Source organism: Bos taurus, chromosome 3, assembly GCF_002263795.3.
Source record: "Bos taurus isolate L1 Dominette 01449 registration number 42190680 breed Hereford chromosome 3, ARS-UCD2.0, whole genome shotgun sequence".
Lineage (NCBI taxonomy): Eukaryota > Metazoa > Chordata > Mammalia > Artiodactyla > Bovidae > Bos > Bos taurus.
In genome coordinates, this window is record NC_037330.1 from 33702707 (window position 1) to 33721331 (window position 18625).

Below are 18625 nucleotides of genomic sequence, written 5' to 3' on the forward strand. Positions count from 1 at the left end.
CCTTTAAAAAAAATTTTATTGAAGTATATTTGATTTATAATCCTGCTTTATTTTAGGTGTACAACAAAGTGATTCAATTATATATAAACATATATATAGGTTATCATAGACAGTATACTGAGTAGAGTTTCCTGTGCTGTGCTTAGTCGCTCAGTTGTGTCTGACTCTTTGTGACCCCATGGACTATATGTAGCCCACCAGGCTCCTCTGTCCATGGGGATTCTCCAGGCAAGAATGTTAGAGTGGGTTGCCATGCCCTCCTCCAGGGGATCGTCCCAACCCAGGGATCAAACCCAGGTCTCCTGCATTGCAGGCAGATTCTTTACCATCTGAGCCACTAGGGACGCCCGGAGTGCCCTGTACTGTATAGTATGTCCTTGTTGATTATCTGTCTTATATATAAGTGTGTGGGCTCGGTGTCCTTTGAAGTTACTCCATGATCTGTGACTTGTAGTACAAAATGCACAAGGACAATGTCCTACCTGCCAACTTTCCTCTTTGAGACAGAAGGTTATTTCAAAACTAGGAGAATAGGACATTGGGTGGGCTATGGTTTCGTTTGTTGAAAGGATATTACAAAGTAGTGGATGTAGGAAACAAATGATAGGAACTTTGAAAAACAAACAAATTTGATAAGTTAAAACATAAAGTTGTGCTATGGGTTATGTCCTAAGTTGCTTCAGTCATGTCTGACTCTTTGCAACCCCATGGACTATAAACCTGTTAGGGGAAGCACACTGACTGAAACCACCCACCCTGGCCAGGCACCATAGTAACCATTTGCATGAGTTGTTTTATGACAGGAGATCCTGATACGGAACACAGAACTAATAAGCCACCACCAACCGGAAGAGTTCGGAAAAGGTCGAAAGGAGACACCGGGTGTCCGTCTACTTCCCAGAATCCCTCTCCCTAGCATCCATCTTGGCTGAGTGATGATGTGCCACCAGGAAAGACTGAATTAGAGTGATTGGCCAAAGACCACCCGGAAACTAATCCCATTACCATAAAACCCAAGACTGCAAGCCACAGGGCAGAGCTATTCTCTTGGGTTCCCTTACCCTATTGCTCTCCACCCGGGTGCCCTTCCCAATAAAATCTGTTGCTTTGTCAGCACGTGTCTCCTCGGACAATTCTTTTCCAAGTGTTAGACAAGACCCCAGTTTAGGGCCCTGGAAGGGGTCCCCTTTCCTGCAACAAGCCCACCAGGCTCTCTTTCCATGGGATACTCCAGGCAAGAATACTGGAGTGGATTGCCATGCCTTTCTCCAAAAACACAAAGTTGGTATACTACAAAAATATATGTTTAAAAATAGAGCTTCCCAAGTGGCTCAGTGGTAAAGAATATGCCTGGCAGTGAAGGAAACTCAGGAGCCATGGTTTCCATCCCTGGGTTTGGAAGATCCCCTAGAGGAGGAAATGGCAACCCACTCTAGTATTCTTGCCTGGGAAATCTCAAGGACAGAGAAGCCTGGCTGACTACGGTCCATGGGGTCCCAAAGAGTCGAACATGACTAAGCACAGCACAGCATGACACTTTGTAGGATAGAAAGGCATGAACCATTGTTCCAAGAAGATTCAAATCACCATGGTATAGTATGGAGTGGGGCTTGGAAGGCAGATAGACTTTTTCTGCTGCTGCTGCTGCTAAGTCACTTCAGTCGTGTCCAACTCTGTGTGACCCCATAGACGGCAGCCCACCAGGCTCCCCCGTCCCTGGGATTCTCCAGGCAAGAATACTGGAGAGGGTTGCCATTTCCTTCTCAAATCCCTGTTAAATCACAGACTTAAAGTTTAGCAAATCTCTGCTAAATTTGGAAGTATAGAGAGTGTGTCAGCAGAGACCAGCAGAGCTCAGTCCCTCAATGGTCCCAGCCATTCCTACCTTGCCTGTCCTCATGGCTCAGTTCTGGGTCCAGACTCAGGATGTGGCTCAGGGTCAAGTGGATTCTCTTGTCCTTTTGCCCACAGGGAAGCAATGGTGACTATGGTCACCAAAAGTGCTGACCTTCACAATAGTTACACATTTCATAACGTAATGAGGAATTACAATTCTGACCTTTCTACATCTTGAACTTACAGAAACACCAGTAGATTTCAATGAGAAAATGATTTTCCAAAGCTACATTAAGCACAATAGTAATGTTTAAAATAGGTAAAGCAGATGCTGTAACATACTGCAATCTAATTCATCCATTTATCATTTTCCTTTATGAAAAAACGATCACTATGATCCTGACATATAGCAGCACCATAAGACCATCCTGGGTAATAAAGGCTAGAAGTCTTCTGGGAAATACAGGGAGGAATTTTTAAGTATGGAAGAGATTTTCAGTGTTCAAACACCGAGGGGCACTGAGATGGACGGAGCTTGAAGGCAGGAGAAAGAGGCCGTGCCTGCTGGGACAAGGAACTGAGGACACAGGGATGGGCCCCGAGCACAGACGGCCCCGTCAGGAGGAGGACGTCAGTCCTGCAGGAGGAGGAGGGGGGCTGGTGGAGCAGGCTCTCAGACTCAGCCTCCAGGCCCAGGGGTCCCACCGGTGGGGGCAGCGGGTGTGGAAGGCAGTAGGGGGCAGGGGGACTCGGGAAACTGGAGAGGGGGCTGAAGGGCCTGGTGCAGCCAGTGGTTGCCTCGCTGATATTCAGTGTCAGTGTGGTCACGTCTTCTGGATTTACATGTGCTCTCTCTCTTGACTGTAACGTGTTGACAAGTTCTAATATTTTAGAGAACGCTGTGCAAGACATCAAAACACACAGTGACCAGTATCCAGTTGAGAAGTCCAGCCTGTGGTCTTTCTTCTGTGTGGCCTTCCATAATTCCCTCCAGCTCTACTTCTGACCTTCTGAATTCTCAGTGAATTAACAGTGTTTCTAAATGAAATAGCCTCAGAACACAAGATTAATAGTATAATAAATACAAACAGAAGAATCTAAATATGTATTCATCTCGCTAATTTTTTTTTTTTTTTTGAGTTTGTAAGTGTTGTCTGTGTAACTTTAGGTTATAGAGAACATTTTTTAATCTTAAAATAAGACATTAGAAATAACCATTGACAAGTGTTGAGGTCCTTTAATGGGCCGGAACCTGGTGGTCCCGAGTCAACCGATAAGAAAGTAAAGGAGAGAGAAAGAGGCTGATATTCCTTGGTTTACGCAGAAAACCAATAAAGCCCCTGCACGGGCTTGCTCTGTTCACGAAGGCCTCAGGCGCCCTGTCAAGGAGGTGAAGGAAGCCCCGGCAGGAAAGTGAACCCAGAGGGCCTCTGCGCTCCAGGGTATCAGCCTGAAAAAGAGAGATGGGCGGGGGAGAGAGAGAGGGAGAGAAAGCAAGACACGGGGACCAAAGCTCTGATGGAGCAGAGATGTTTTATTCAACATTGTGTGAGTATTTATACTGTCTTACAAGGCAGCTATTTTCAGCAGAGATAAAATCAAAACTTACAAGTTATCAAGGAAACATGAGGTCATCCGTATGAAAGAGAGAGGGTTGTAAATAATCACTTTTACCGTATGGTTCATAAAAAGGAAGAGGGTCGTAAATAGTTGCTTATCACTGTATGTAAATGCATGCATACTTCAGCCCCCGGGAGTAGCTTGCTGCTCCACTTAATTCCTGAATATTCAGGAATTAATAAGGGACAGAGGATTCATGACAGATCCAAAACAGCACACAGGAAGCCTCCTGTTAAATGCTTCCTGACAGACAAGATACTGACAAATTATATATGAGACAAAAATTTTCCACTTATAACATTTTGAATAACAAAATGCAAACTAGGATTGCAAGAATTTACAAAAGGAACCATGTTTAAGATGAAAAGTATGGAAAACAAGAAATGCTATTAAGAAGAAATATTTCACATTTAAACAAATGTGTTCATACTTGATTTGCAACTGTCTTCATTATCACATATTGCCTCACTTTTTTTAAAAGGACTGAGTTATTTTGTTCTTTAGGTTTTTTTGATGGTCATCTCTTACGTCTGAGTCTAAAATTTAAGTTTTAAGATAGTTATTTATTATTTATGTGGAGGATAATTTCTTTATAATATTGTGTTGATTTCTGTCATATAATCAACATGAATCAGCCATAGGTATACATATGTCCCCTCTCTCTTAACCCTCCCTCCCACACTAGCTGCTGCTGCTGCTGCTGCTGCTGCTAAGTCGCTTCAGTCATGTCCGAGTCTGTGCAACCCCATAGACGACAGCCCACCAGGCTCCCCCGTCCCTGGGATTCTCCAGGCAAGAACACTGGAGTGGGTTGCCATTTCCTTCTCCAATGCATGCAAGTGAAAAGTCAAAGTGAAGTCGCTCAGTTGTGTCCAACTCTTAGCGACCCCATGGACTGCAGCCTGCCAGGCTCCTCCATCCATGGGATTTTCCAGGCAAGAGTACTGGAGTGGGATGCCATTGCCTTCTCTTCCCACACTAGCTATGCCCTTTCAATTTGAGCATATAAATCCGGAGTTAGAGAAATAAGTTCACCTGTTTTTGAAGTTCTGTTGAAATACAGCCCCATCCATTCATTTATGTATGTCCCATGGCTGCTTTCACACTACAATAATAAAGGTGAACAACTGTGATGATGGAGAACATATGGCTTGCAAAATCAAAAATATTTACTGACTTAAAGTTTCATTAACTATTAGTTTACTGGACTTTTTTATGTTAGCAGTTTTACTTTTTTAAATAATCATTTATTTATTTAAAAAATCGTTTTTACTTCACATTATTCCTACTTTTGCTTAATATTTTTTTGCTTAATAACTGCAAGAAATGACCATCCAGACAAATACCCAACAAGACTCTTCTCCAAAGCACCTGAGGGCTATGACTTGAGGCCAAGTCAAGACTTGAGGCTGTGCTATAACAAGCCCAACTTCACCATCCAGCCACTCTTTGAAGGATCTGCCAATCATATTGTTATCTGATGAGGCCTACACTTTACCTCAAATGGCATTCTCCCTCATGACTGCACAGAGTGGCTACACTTTGGTCCACACACTAGCTCTGCTCATTTCAGGTCAAGTTATCCAAGGGCCAGCTACAGCCCACTAAATGCTTAAGTTAGGGAGACCTAATGGCTAGACCTAACAGAAGCAGAAGATATTAAGAAGAGGTGGCAAGAATACACAGACGAACTGCACAAAAAAGATCTTCATGATCCAGATAATCACGATGGTGTGATCACTCACCTAGAGTGAGCCAGACATCCTGGAATGTGAAGTCAAGTGGGCCTTAGAAAGCATCACTACGAACAAAGATAGTGGAAGTGATGGAATTCCAGTTGAGCTATTTCAAATCCTGGAAGATGATGCTGTGAAAGTGCTGCACTCAATATGCCAGCAAATCTGGAAAACTCAGCAGTGGCCACAGGACTGGAAAAGGTCAGTTCTCATTCCAATCCCAAAGAAAGGCAATGCCAAAGAATGCTCAAACCACTGCACAATTGCACTCATCTCACACAATGGTAAAGTAATGCTCAAAATTCTCCAAGCCAGGCTTCACCAATACATGAACTGTGAACTTCCAGATGTTCAAGCTGGTTTTAGAAAAGGCAGAGGAATCAGAGATAAAATGACTCTTGAGAGTCCCTTGGACTGCAAGGAGATCCAACCAATCCATTCTAAAGGAGATCAGTCCTTGTTGTTCTTTGGAAGGAATGATGCTAAAGCTGAAACTCCAATACTTTGGCCACCTCATGCGAAGAGTTGACTCATTGGAAAAGACCCTGATGCTGGGAGGGATTGGGGGCAGGAGGAAAGGGGGACGACAGAGGATGAGATGGCTGGATGGCATCACTGACTCGATGGACGTGAGTTTGGGTGAACTCCGGGAGTTGGTGATGGACAGGGAGGCCTGGCGTGCTGCAATTCACGGATCGCAAAGAGTTGGACACGACTGAGCAACTGAACTGAACTGAATTGAATGGCTTTCCCCTAGACCTATAGATTTCAAATCTTCTGATGTTGATTCTTTATCTTAAGTGGCTCAAGAAACTATATAGTGCTGAATCGCTTCAGTTGAGTCTGACTCTTTGTGACCCCATGGACTGTAGCCTGTTAGGCTCCTCTGTTCATGAGATTCTCCAGGCAAAGATACTGAAGTGGGTTGCCATGCCCTCCTCCAGCAGATCATCCCGACCCAAGGATCGAACCCTGTATCTCTTACATCTCCTGCATTGGCAGGTGGGTTCTTTACCACTAGTACCACCTGGAAGCCAGGTACCTATATGCAGAGCCCTAAATCCATAAAATGGCTGTAGAGTTTCCCAGGGTTTTAACTAGAGATACTTCTTTCACGTTTCCAACCGTTATTGAACATTTCCTGTGTGCAAGGTAGTATAATAGATGTGAGATATAAAGTCAAATAAGAAATGGATTCTCTCCTCAATGTCTTTATGACCAAGTTAGAGAAAGAACAAGTTAAACAATGATTATAATACACTGGAAGCAAATGTTATTGATATATGTTGTAAGAACACAGATGAAGAGTATCTAAAGCAGAGAAAACTTCCAGGAGAAGGTGACAGAAGTGAATCCACCAGGATCCCACACCATCAGTAGACTACTCAGACGTCCCCAGCACCCAAGAGCCCCCTGAACCATGACACAGCTACACATACTACAAGCTGAAAGGAGGCAGCCCATGAATGCTGAATTAAAGAGGAAACCAGGCACAGAAGGGCCTCACTTCTGTAGACACCTCATGCTAAGAAACAGAGGTGCATGAAGTGGAGATAGAAATGAACAAGCAATAGTATAATCCTACCTGTGCCCGACTTCCCACCACACGCCCATCCATGCGGCCCTGCAGAGCACAACAGAAGGGAAAATGGACACCACCACACACCCAACATAGTTGGTCATGACTCCAGGAAGCCAGGAGGGAATAAGCAGGTGTGATAAAGCTTTACTGGGGATCAGACAGGCTGGGCAGGAACCACACTGGGAAGCACAGACTTCACACCAGGCCAGGTCTGGTCTTCAGGCAATATTGGCAGCTCAGAACAAAGCTCCATGGGCCAGGGATCTGGCTGGGCTCCTCACAGCAGAAGCAACCATGGAAGGGAAGGATAGTCTGGGTGGCTTTAGTGCAGGAGGGATAATGTGGGGTGGGGGAGGACCTTTGCTAAAAAAAAAAAAAAAAATGAAAAAAAAAAGTGGGAAACTGAAAGGATGGCTGGAAAGTGGGGGTGGGAGGGAGACAAGGGGGCCAAGGAAGCATCTAGAGTGAACAGAAGGAGAATGAAAAAGACAGATGGTTCCGCAGGCAGGAAGGTCCACTTGGTCTCCAAGGCACTGGCTCCTCACGCCCATCTCCTGGTTGTGGGCACTACTTGTTGCCCCACACGGCAAGCTTCAGGAACAGAGGGCCTGGGAGGAAGCGGCTGGACTTCATGTAGGCAGAGATCTTCTTCAGGCCCTGAGGGTGAGAAAAAGGTCAGGCTTCAGGTCTGCTGCCCCACTACGGTTCATGCAGGTCTCCCTAAGTTTGGAACCTAGATATAGCCCTTCCATGTGGAGTCAAATATTGGGACAAAATACCATCCTCCTGGTGTCCCCAACTCTGGAAAGTTAACTCTTTCAATTTTCTGTAATTCAAGTGATATCTTGATAAAACAGGACATTTGGAGACTCCACCCAGGGCTTGTTGCTGGAGATGATGACATAGGTTCAGAATCCCTAAATGACTTCCCTGCAAGATGGGTTCTACTGAAACCATTTATCAGATGGGAGACTGAGGCACACAGAGGATAAGCACCTCCCTCGTGCTCACACTGCACATAAGTAATATGGCTAGAATGCAGCCTGCTCGCTCTCCCTCTCAATTCTGAGGTCTCTCTGCTGCACCCCCTTCCTCACAGCTGAAAACAAAACAAAACAAAACAAGGAGACTCACTCATCATCCACTTATACAAACAGTTTAAGTGACCAGTCCTGGCAGTTGCCCACCAACAGTGTGCCCGTAGGGGAATTCAGGATGGGAAAAAACAGATGAAACATTCTCTGTTTTGGATACACAGTCCCTAGAGAGTTACAATGCATCTAAAGAAGCACTCTAATCAACCTAGGTTTGTATAGTTTTCTACCCAGAGTAAAGCACTAAAATCAGTAACTTGAGATCCCTAGCTTTTGGTAATTAGCAGTAATCTTTACCAAGACGTATAATTGATTACTCCTATTTCCCAGACCTCCTCCTCCACCTCCTGAAAGCAGTTGCCCAGAAATATCTGAGATATCTGAGAGGGTGTCTCCTAGCATACAGGTCTCCAAATAAAAGGGAAACTCATGCTCTTACATTGTGTGGGCTTTGTTTCCAGTGGACAGTTATAGTGACCACAAAGGAGTTCAGATGAGACTTCTTACTGGTATTGGAACCTTACAAGGAGCTGGAGCCTTGGTACCAGCAAGGCCCCTTGTGCTGGTCCACCTCTGTACGTGATCATATGAATTTAGGTGAATCTCTCATGATCTCAGATTTACCATCTTGGTTGACAATCCTGAGTTTTCTTTAGTGGTACATGAAAAAGCTTCCTGTCATCTCATTTTAGAGATACTGAGAAAGTACCCAGCTGAGACACTGGGAAGGTTCAGGTTGGGTGGGAAGGTTCAGGTTGGGTGCGTAGGTCAGGGACTGGTTGGTGTCCTTCCTTGGATTGACTAATTTACCAGAGTTGGCCGGAATATAGTGTAGATACCACATGAGATCTCTTAACTCCATAGATAAGGGACAGAGCTCCTCCTGGCCAAGCAAGGCTTTTTCAGGCAATTGAGAAAACTTGCAGGAGTGGTGGAGGCAAGTCCTCATACCACACAGCAATCCCATAGGGAATCCCACTTTTTAAAGAAACTTGCTCATCCAGGGACACACACAAAAGGTTTGGCCAACCTGTGTTCCCAATGCCCACGGTGTTTTCAGACTGTCTGAGACATATCAAAGACCTGAAATGACTACAGGGTGACAACGAGCACAGTTAGGCTGACAAGTAGCAGAAGGGCCCACCAGACACACTTATCAAAAGAAATTTACCCTGACAAACATACTGTGAAATGGGAAACAAAGCTTTATAAACAAAAGAAAGAGGGGTGACAGATTGCCAACCTGAGACTGACACTACAGGCAGGTTCAGGTACATTACATATGGAGTTTACACTTGCAAATACTTACTTAATTGGGGAAACTATACCAAAGGAGATCTCATCCTAAAAATGGTCAAAAAAGGGTTCTTTGACACTCAAAATTAGGGGGTTTTTGTGTACACAGCTAGAGGAATGGGTTTTAAAATCAATCAGACTGAATGATTTAGAAGGCCTGGTAAAATTGGGATTACTTTGGCCAAAAAAAGTTTTGTTTTCAAATTCTGACCTTAAGGAAACAAAAGTCCTTCTAGGAAGAACTTGCATCATCTCCCTGTAGCTTTGAGACATAAAAGTTCTACCTCATCTTCTTAGGCATCTTCCAGTGCACTTTGAAAGCTTAGTCTCTCTGATCGTGAAGGTACACATACGGTGTATGGCTGGCAGCAAGTTGCACAGACTGTGATTCCAAGAGCCTTTTTGTCCAGCTATGCTAGCATTAGCTCAATGTGTCATTAGAGGTCCCACTTCATAAAGGGTCTTTGTTGTTTCAACCCTCCTTGTGTCTCCCTGTACAACAAAGGCCTTTCCTTTCTTAGACTATATTTGTGAGTAAACTTCCTGGTTCTTGAGAAGGCTGCATCCTTTGCACTCTCTTATGGGCATTCCTCTTGCCTCTTATTGGTTTGAATTATAACTAAGAATTCTAATAATGGATCCTTTAAACTGGGAAACCTACTAAATTGGTAAATTTTTAGAGATCTCTCATTGAAAACAGTTGTTTAGCTGGTCCCTATGGAAAAATCAAACTAAAGGGTGGATACACAGATATATAATGGTGGCTAACCTTAAGAACTTCCTTAGTTTCAAACCCATCAACCAACCAACAAAAATTGTTCCTAGAGCTTTATTTATGGTCTCAGCTTCCCCTCAATGGATCTTACAGATGCTAATAAAAACAAAAGAATAACTAAAGTTAATTAGGTTAATTAACAAGGGAATAGTTAAAAGCTGAAGGGAAAGTCAAGTGAGCTCTTCCTACAAAGTAGAAATTTTAAAGGGACTGGTCCCAATAGGATGAAAATATTTAGATGGCTATTAAGAGGTATGATAACTGAAACAGACTTTGATGGCATGAAATTAAAGATTTTGATCCAGCACTACCAAAAAAGATGTTTTGGATGGGCCAAAAAGACCCTTTATCAGTCCCCTTAAATGTTAAAGAGACCCAACAAATCCACTCTATTTACCCCAGTGTAGGAAAATTTTAAAGGCAAGAAAGTAGAAAAATTCACCAGCAATTGCTCAGGGCAATATGCCAAACAATCCAATAAAGATGGACAAAAAAAGCCTGGGTCCCTTGGCTCAACCCCTCACTGGGGACACAACTGGGTAAAATGGCCAGGGAATAAAAGGGAAAGTTTCTGGGACTCCTTATAAGACCAAGACTTGTTAACAGGATCCTTACAAGGGCTATGGTTAAAGGTAAAATATTAATAGTTGATAGAATTGAGATGAAAGTTTATTTGTTATGGGGAAGAACAAATCTGCCTCAATGTTGGATCTGTTTCTTTTTTTTTTTTTTTAAGATTTGTATCTTTTTTTTTCGGCTGCACTGGGTCTTCATTATGAGCCTGGGCTTTCCCTAGTTCCAGCCAGTGAGGGCTACTCTTCATTATGATGCAGTCTTCTCATTGCAGTAGCTTCTCTTGTGCTGGTGCACAGACTCCAGGTGCGTGGGCTTCAGTAGGTAGTTGCAGCACATAGACTAGTAGCTGTGGCTTTCAGGCCCTAGAGCCAGGCTCATTAGTTGTGGTGCAGGCTTAGTTGCGCTGCATCATGTGGAATCTTCCCAGAACAAGGATTGAACCCATGTCCCCTGCATTGACAGGCAGATTCTTATCCATTGTACCAACAGAGAAGTCTAGATCTGTTTCTTTTACTTTAAACTTTGTTTCCCATTGCTTTTGTTCACTAAAAGGATACCCTCCATACATAATGGCCTGCCCTGGGGAACCTGCCCCTCTGCCTGAATGTTAAACCAAAGTGCCCTTATTCAGGACCTGTCCACCTGTGGATGGCTACAGGAAGGAAAAAATTAATATATCCCCTCCCCAAGGCTGGCAATTCCAGGAGATATTTGCAAGATTAATGACCTTTTTACTTTACTTCCTCACCTCCCCCATTTCTGTTCTATAAAAGAACCTGGCATCCAGACCCTGATAAGATGGTTATTTTGAGACATTAGTCTGCCATCTTCTCAGTCTGTACCTTGTCTCTCAGATGATTGGCCTGTTGTGCAGCAAGCAGACTAAACTTGGACTTAGTAACATACTAAAAAGTGGTATATTTGAACAGGCTTTATGTAAGATGGTTATATCTCTTTTACCTGATTATACTGTGGGGATATACAAACATGTCTCACTGGGGAATGCTCCCCTGCCTGGCATAAGACACCGCATATAATGTGCCTCTCAGGCAATGTTAATATAACAGAGGAAACCAACAGGGTTACCTGAGCCCACACACCATAAGGTTAAAATTACAATCTAATATTCAGGGCCTAATAAAAGCAATACTGGAGTTTGGTTTGGGGGTTTTGTTTGGTTGGTTGGTTTTGTTTTCGACCAAGGGTAAACTGGTCTGAGTTTGACTTGTGCACTCAGAAAGAGGGCCTTCTGCAAACATTTGAAGACACAATACACTGATCCCTAAAGTTCTAGAATAGATCTTTTGATTTCCAGTTTAGTTGGAAATTTTCCTACTGATATAAAAAACCAAAATTTAAAAAAAAGGTAGTTGGTCAAATCAATCTTTTGATATCATTTAGGTAGCAGCCCAGTTCTTCAGGGAATTGAAAGCAACTGTGTCTTGCAAATCTCCACAAATCAGTGGACTTCCCTGGTGGTCCAGTTGTTAGGAATCTGCCTTCCAGTGCAGTGAAGGCAGTTCAATTCCTGGTCAAGGAACTAAGATCCCACATGCCCCGGGGCAACTACGCCCGCACACCACAGAGCCCATGTGCTCTGGAGCCCACGCAGCACACGCAGAAGCAGCCTGAGCACCACAGTGGAAGACCCCACACGACACAACTAACACCAAGGTAGCCAAAAAAATTCTGTATTTTAAAAAATCTCTTCACATCAGATATGTAAATATAGCACACAATGACCTGAGACTAAGCATGATTAACTTAATGAGATAGAATCTAACACCAAAGGGAAAAAATAACAGAAAAGAGGTGTTTTTAAATTCAAACAACTGGAAAGGCTCCTTCACGCAAAATCTAATTTACAGCCTTTTAAAGGATTTGTCAAGAATGAAGGACTTCCCTGGTGGTCCAGTGGTTGAGAATCTGCCTGCCAAATCAGGGAACGTGGGTACAATCCCTGGTCTGGGAAGATTTCACATGCCCCGGGGCAACTGAGCCTATGCTCTACAGCCTGAGAGCCACAAGTACTGAACCTCAAGTGCCTGGAATCTGGTGCTCTGCAACAAGAAAAGCCACTGCATTAGAAGCCAGAGCACCGTGACTAGAAAGTAACCGAGCTCCCTGCAACAAGAGAAAGCCCAGGCTCAGCAACGAAGACCCAGCCCAGCCAAAAATAAATCAATAACTTTTTAAAGTTTATGAAAATAAAAGACTGAATGCAAATCTTATATCGTTTCCATGAACAGCAAAAAGCCTGAAGATATTCCCTCCTAACTGGTATAGAAAGGGGTATGCTTCAATCTACTGCAGTCAACCACAGACAATCCACCCTGAGATTTCAGGATGAAGAAAACCAGGATGAAACATTCTGTGTTTTAGACAGGGGGGCCCCAGAGAGTTAGGATGCATCTCAAAAAAAGAATTTTCATGACTCCAGATTTACCCATCTTCCCACACAGAGAAAAGCACTAAGACCATTAACTTGAGATGTTTGTTTTTCAATAATTAGCATTAATCTTTTACCAAGATGCATGCTTGACTATATGTATATCCCAGCCAAAAATTCATATACCTACTGTCTCCTACCCTACATCTTCAGAGCTCTATGAGAAGCTGTCTCCTGGGTTCCAAACAAAATTGAAGGTCTCCAAGTAAAGTCAAAACTCACTGTTCTTAAGTGGTGTCAAATGTTTCTCCATTGACATCTCTTCATAGGAGTATTTGTTCCTCTCATCAAGCAAAAAATAATCTCTTCCTCAGAAAAGGCTCCTAGTTCACAGGGTTTGCCCACAGAGGGATGAAGGCCTAACAAAGCAAAAGGGCTCAGAAAGTGGCCAGGCAACATAAAGAAGAGACCACATTTCACCCTATTACTCAGCAAAACATGGATCAAACATGATAGGAGGGTGTGGAGCAGTAAGCCTAGCTTAGGCCAGACTCTAATTATTCCACTTAAAAGACACAGACCAACTGCCTGGCATGGGACCTGAGTCCACTCTCACTTGGCCCCAACCTACATCCTCAGTCCTGCTAGAGCCAACCAGACAGTGAGACACTCAGGTGTACCTATGCACCATTTTCCCAAGACAGACAGTGCCCAAGAGCTCCCAGGACTCCAAGATCTGTGCCCTACAGCCCAGGGCCCAACAGGCCACACTGCAGGCCACGTCTGTCCCCATCCTGCCTGCTGGGCAGTCACCCCAGCTCTTGCAAAATTCTCAAGGCGACAAGCCTTGGACCAGAACCAGAGCTGATGAGAACTAGCTGAGAAAGCAAATTTCATGATGGGGAGTAGGAATACGAAACAGATTGTAGGCCAAAACACCGAGTGGACAACAGCTTCAAATTCCCATATCTGTCACAAAGCAGACTCTGTTGCTCTCCAGTTGGGTGAATGATGAGCTGGGAGGTGAGTTCAGGCTGTGCTCCTCCAGAACCAAGGTGGCTCCACCCACACCACACAACTCAAGGTTCCTATAGTTCTCCAGCTGCACTGAGCCCAAGAGGCTGGGTGCCAGGGCTGCATGACTTCTGTATCCCACTTGTGCCTGACACAGTGTCTCATACAGGGGAGAGGATCAGATCAGAGAATGTGACTTAGAATGAATGTACTATTGCATCTCTGAGATGGAATCTGGAGTTAACATGAAGGAAAAAGGGACTGGAGATGAGGAGTAAAGGAACTGCCCACCATAAGAGGTGTCAAGATGAAATCCTTGCACAGGACACCTCTGTATGCACCCAAATCCCAGCACCAACTACAGCCCTGAGAATCTCAGAACAACAGGTGGAGGCTCAATTGCTGCAGAGCCCTTTGGAGATCAGGAGAATATATTGTCTGTGTTTTTAGTACTTGATATCATTCCTACTGTGTCTCATTCTACTAATGCCAGCTGCATACCATCTCCTGAATATTCTGCTTCCTACACACTTTCCAGAACTGTGAACCCAGACAATAAAAGGACCTGAGCTTTTCATTTCAGTACAGGAGATGGACAGCCACTGACTGCTGCCCATAGAAGCCAGACAGTCTGACTAGGAGACCAGCACAGCCTGTACTGGTTGTGTGACCATCAGAAATTACTTATCCTTTCAGCTTACTTCCTTATCTGTAAAATGGAGAGGATAATTGTTCCACATGTAGGAATGTTATAAAGATTAAATGTGACACAATACACGTCAGTAACTGAGGAGAGATTCTGGTAAACAAAATTCTCCATAAATGATAGTCTTCATTGTAGTCCCAACTAGGAAATCAGGGAGAATAAGAGAGAGAAGAAAGACGTAAATACAAGGGGTTCAGGAGAATCACCTCAAAACGAGAAATGAAGTCTTTCAGGTTTGGGAATGCGTCCAGGCACTTGGGCTCAAATATGCGGTGCATGTCAAGGACGTCATAAACCAGGAAATCCACATAGCTGAGCTGCAGGAAGACAAAACATGAATGCGGACTGAACTCTGAACCTGGGGAAAATGACAGTTATCCTGCCCCCAAAGCCGTCCAACTCACCTTGTCCCCTGCAAACCAAGGCCTCTTCCCCAGAAACTCTGAGAACAGCTTGATTTTTTCAGGGATCTCCTTCAAGAAACCAGGCTTCAGTTTCTCCTGAGACACAAAACAGCTGTCACCACCCTCACACACAGACTTCCCGGCACAGAGCAGTCCTCCCGGCAGAGAGCAGTCCTCCCAGGGCTGTGTCTGATCCCAGCCGTCAGGTGAGCAGTCATGTCCCTTGACTGTACGTGAGTCAGGGTCCAGGGCCAATTCAACCCACCTGTGTTCACTAGACTCCTATGGGAACCATCTCCCATCTGTGAGAGACTGTGGGAAGGCAAAGGGCAAAACGCACTGTTCCCGGACCTGTCACCACTCAGCTCCAGACATCTGCCCTGGGTCAGACCAGCAGTGCTGTGAGACCTGGCAGAGCTTGGTCCTCAGACCTCAGGCTGATCAACACTAAAATGACTAGGAAAGAAGTCCTACATTCCAGTGTGGGAGACAGGAATGGTGTGGACGTCTGAGCAGTTTCTGGACAGCTGGAGAGAACTGGAAGCTGAAAGGAAGGAGGGAGAGGAAGAAAGGCTAACCCTGGGCTGCCCAATGGACACATGTGTTTAGGCCTTAGATGTGGAGAGGAGGTGCTGGGGTAAGGAGGAAAATATCCTGTCTAGGAAGTGAATTTCCATCCAGGAGAAGCTGGACTCTTCTTAAGATTGGTGGGAACTGAATCAGAGTTTCCAAGAAAATGTCTTGGTGGATAAGTAGCTCTAAGGAAGTAAAAATCTAAAAGACCAGTAGATGAGATCATGACAAGCGTCTCACACCCTGTCCCCCCAAGAGAGAGGACTCACAAAGTCAGGGCTGTAGCAGATCCTGGCCATGGCAAAGCGGACATCCATAACCTGGTTCTCCAGAATGTCCACACGAATCATCTCCTCCTCTGTCTCCCCACCTGTGGCCACACAACAGAGACTCAACCTCAGTATCCCCTCCAGCCCAACCCAGGGCATGACGACCTGCGCCCCTGCCCCCAACCCCAGACCCACTCACACATGTTGTGCTTGCGAGCGATGTACCGAAGGATGGCGTTGCTCTGGGTGAGCTTGTGAGTCCCATCGATTAAGTAGGGCAGCTGGAAGAACAACAGGGTCTGGTTATTTGGGCCACCAGACTCCCCTGTACTCCCTCCATTGACCAAAGGGCAGAGATGAAACCTGGCATTCACAGAGCCTAAATACTGTGGTGGGCACTAAATAATATGCTGCAAAATGGAGGGATGAGCTGGGACAGAGTATCATGGAAGGGCAAGGGAGAGAACCAGGAAGCTGAAAGACAGAGCAGAAGGCACCTGTTCCTGAAACCTCTAAGCCAGGAAAGGAGATGGATGGAGACACTGTCCACTCCGCCTCCCAGCACCCCAGCCCCTGCACCTACATTGGGGAAGTCCAGGCCCAGCTTGAATTTTTCATCCAGCCACTGGCTTCTGTCATAGTCAGGAGCTGAGAAAAAGAAGATGCAGTGAAACAACCTCCCAGGAATCCAGCCCTCCTTCCCGGGGGGACCGACCAAGGAATCAGAGGCAAGACCCCCTGAACTGGTGGATATGGACTCTGAACTGAATTCTAATCTCACATGGAGCTTTGGAGGAAAGCACACGTAGAAAGATTTGAAACCTACCTGAGATGAGGCTTACAGAGAGCTAATGCAAGCACTAAGCAGAGCCCAAGGGGCTCTCATGTCCTGCTTTGGAGGACAGCTGCACCCTCAAAGGGTTTGGGAAGGGGAAAGTCCCTTTTCCAGCTGGTGGAGTTTAAGGGATGGGAGCAACAAGGCCAGGACATGGGCTGCTTGGCAACAAATCAATATGAGTTGAGCAGAAGTTAGAATAGAAGAAGGATTCCATTACCATCTCCTACCGAGTACTGCCTCTCCTCATAGTTTGTGTCTGTGTACTCCAGGAGAAGGCGGATGGCATGGGCCAGCTGGGAGAGACGGTGGGACAGAGGGCAGACGTCAGTCTTGACTGCAAAACTCTCACTGTTCCAGGTCACTTCCACACCTCCAACTCCCTCAGCACCATCACCTGCACCAGCCCACCCACGCCACACACACACACATGCCAACAACCAGATAAGATGATCGGGGTGAGGGGAGAGGGGCTCCGCTGTAGCAAGTCCTATGGAAGTTTCTGGTTTGAACCGGCCTCAGCCTTGCAGCATTTTCCCAGGGGGGCGCAGCATTTCCCTACCCGCCTCCACCTTCCCCGCCGTGGGGGACCCCAGCTCACCCCGCGGATGTCCCAGTAACCCAGGATCATGGGCATGGTGCAGGTTATGACGCTCAGAAAGGAGAAGCTCCAGTGCACTTGGGCTTGAAACTTTTGAATCCGGGAGAAAGCGGGCCCGGAAGCACCCGCCCGTCTTCTCGGCCCCGCCCCCAGCCCAGCCCCTGACTCAGCCCCCGGCCGGCAGAGCAGGGTCTACTCTGTCTCAGCAGATTTCTTTGGAAGCCGATCTCTGGGCACCTAGAGATCAAAGGCCGCCGAGGTCGGGCTCTCCTGGTTTCCGACCCCAGGGAGACGTCAGCTAACCGGTGGAGTTGCCAGTGCCCTCGGGAAACAAGCCTGAATTATAACATTAAATCGGCCCGTGTTACAGGAAGATAAGAACCCCAGGCAGTCCTAACGCTCCCCCATGACTTATTAATATAACCCATGATAGCTGCGGTCTTCCAGAACAGACCATCGGTGCGATAGAAAGAGGTGAGGAGGCAGAGAAAGGAAATGTGGTTTCCCTCTGCTCCTTTCAGGGACTGTGTAGGACCCATCCCTCATCATGTGCCTAAAAATAAAGATACAACATAAATTAATCAAGTAGTTTATGGCCTCACTTGTGAATCTAAATCCAGATCCACACACAGCAGAGAGGGTACCCAGGTGCAGCTCTAGAGATGTCCTGACAGACAGCTCCATGTCTCTCACATTGATGAGACAGTGATGGGGAGTGTGGTGGGAAAGTGACCCAGGGTCGACCGTTCCTCTGAGTGTGTGGCTCGGGCGGGGGTCCATAGAGGGGTGACAGCCTATACAACTCCACACAGGACCAGAGTCAGAGTGGCCCCACACACCCTCAGCTGCCTAGATCCACAGATTACAGCCCTCATCCTGCCTCCTGACCCAATGTGATTTTAAGAGAGTGATTTGTGTCTTTCAAAAAATTATATTGAAGTATAGTTGATTTACAATGGTGTGTTAGTTTCAGGTGTACCACAAAGTGATTCAGTTATACATATACAGATGTTCACCCTTTATCAGACCCTCTTCTCATATAGATTATCACAGAATATTGAGTAGAGTTCCCTGCACTGCACAGTACATCCTTACTGGGAATCCATCTTATATACAGTAGTGTGAGGGCTCAGTGTCTTTTGATGTCACTCTATGATCTGTGATCTGAGGTATAATCTGCACAAGAATAATGTCCTACCTGCCAACTTTCCTCTTTGCAGGCAGAAGTTTACTTCAAAATTAGGAGACTAGGACATAGGTTGGACTGTGGTTTCTTTTCCTTGTTGAAAGGCTATTACAAAGTAGTGGATATAGGTAAT

General features: G+C 45.4%; 1 protein-coding gene across 1 annotated transcript; it reads right to left on the reverse strand.

The window, feature by feature from the left end:
- Positions 1–3352: 3352 nt before the first annotated feature.
- Positions 3353–17407, reverse strand: GSTM2 (glutathione S-transferase M2). The gene is made up of 8 exons (XM_005204221.5): positions 17307–17407; positions 16926–17001; positions 16454–16518; positions 16070–16151; positions 15871–15971; positions 15029–15124; positions 14831–14941; positions 3353–7431 (listed from the first exon to the last, which is right to left on the reverse strand). The coding sequence occupies exons 1-8, from the start codon at positions 17340–17342 to the stop codon at positions 7342–7344; spliced, it is 657 nt and encodes a 218-aa protein (XP_005204278.1). The 5' UTR covers positions 17343–17407; the 3' UTR covers positions 3353–7341.
- Between the last annotated feature and the right edge of the window lie 1218 nt (positions 17408–18625).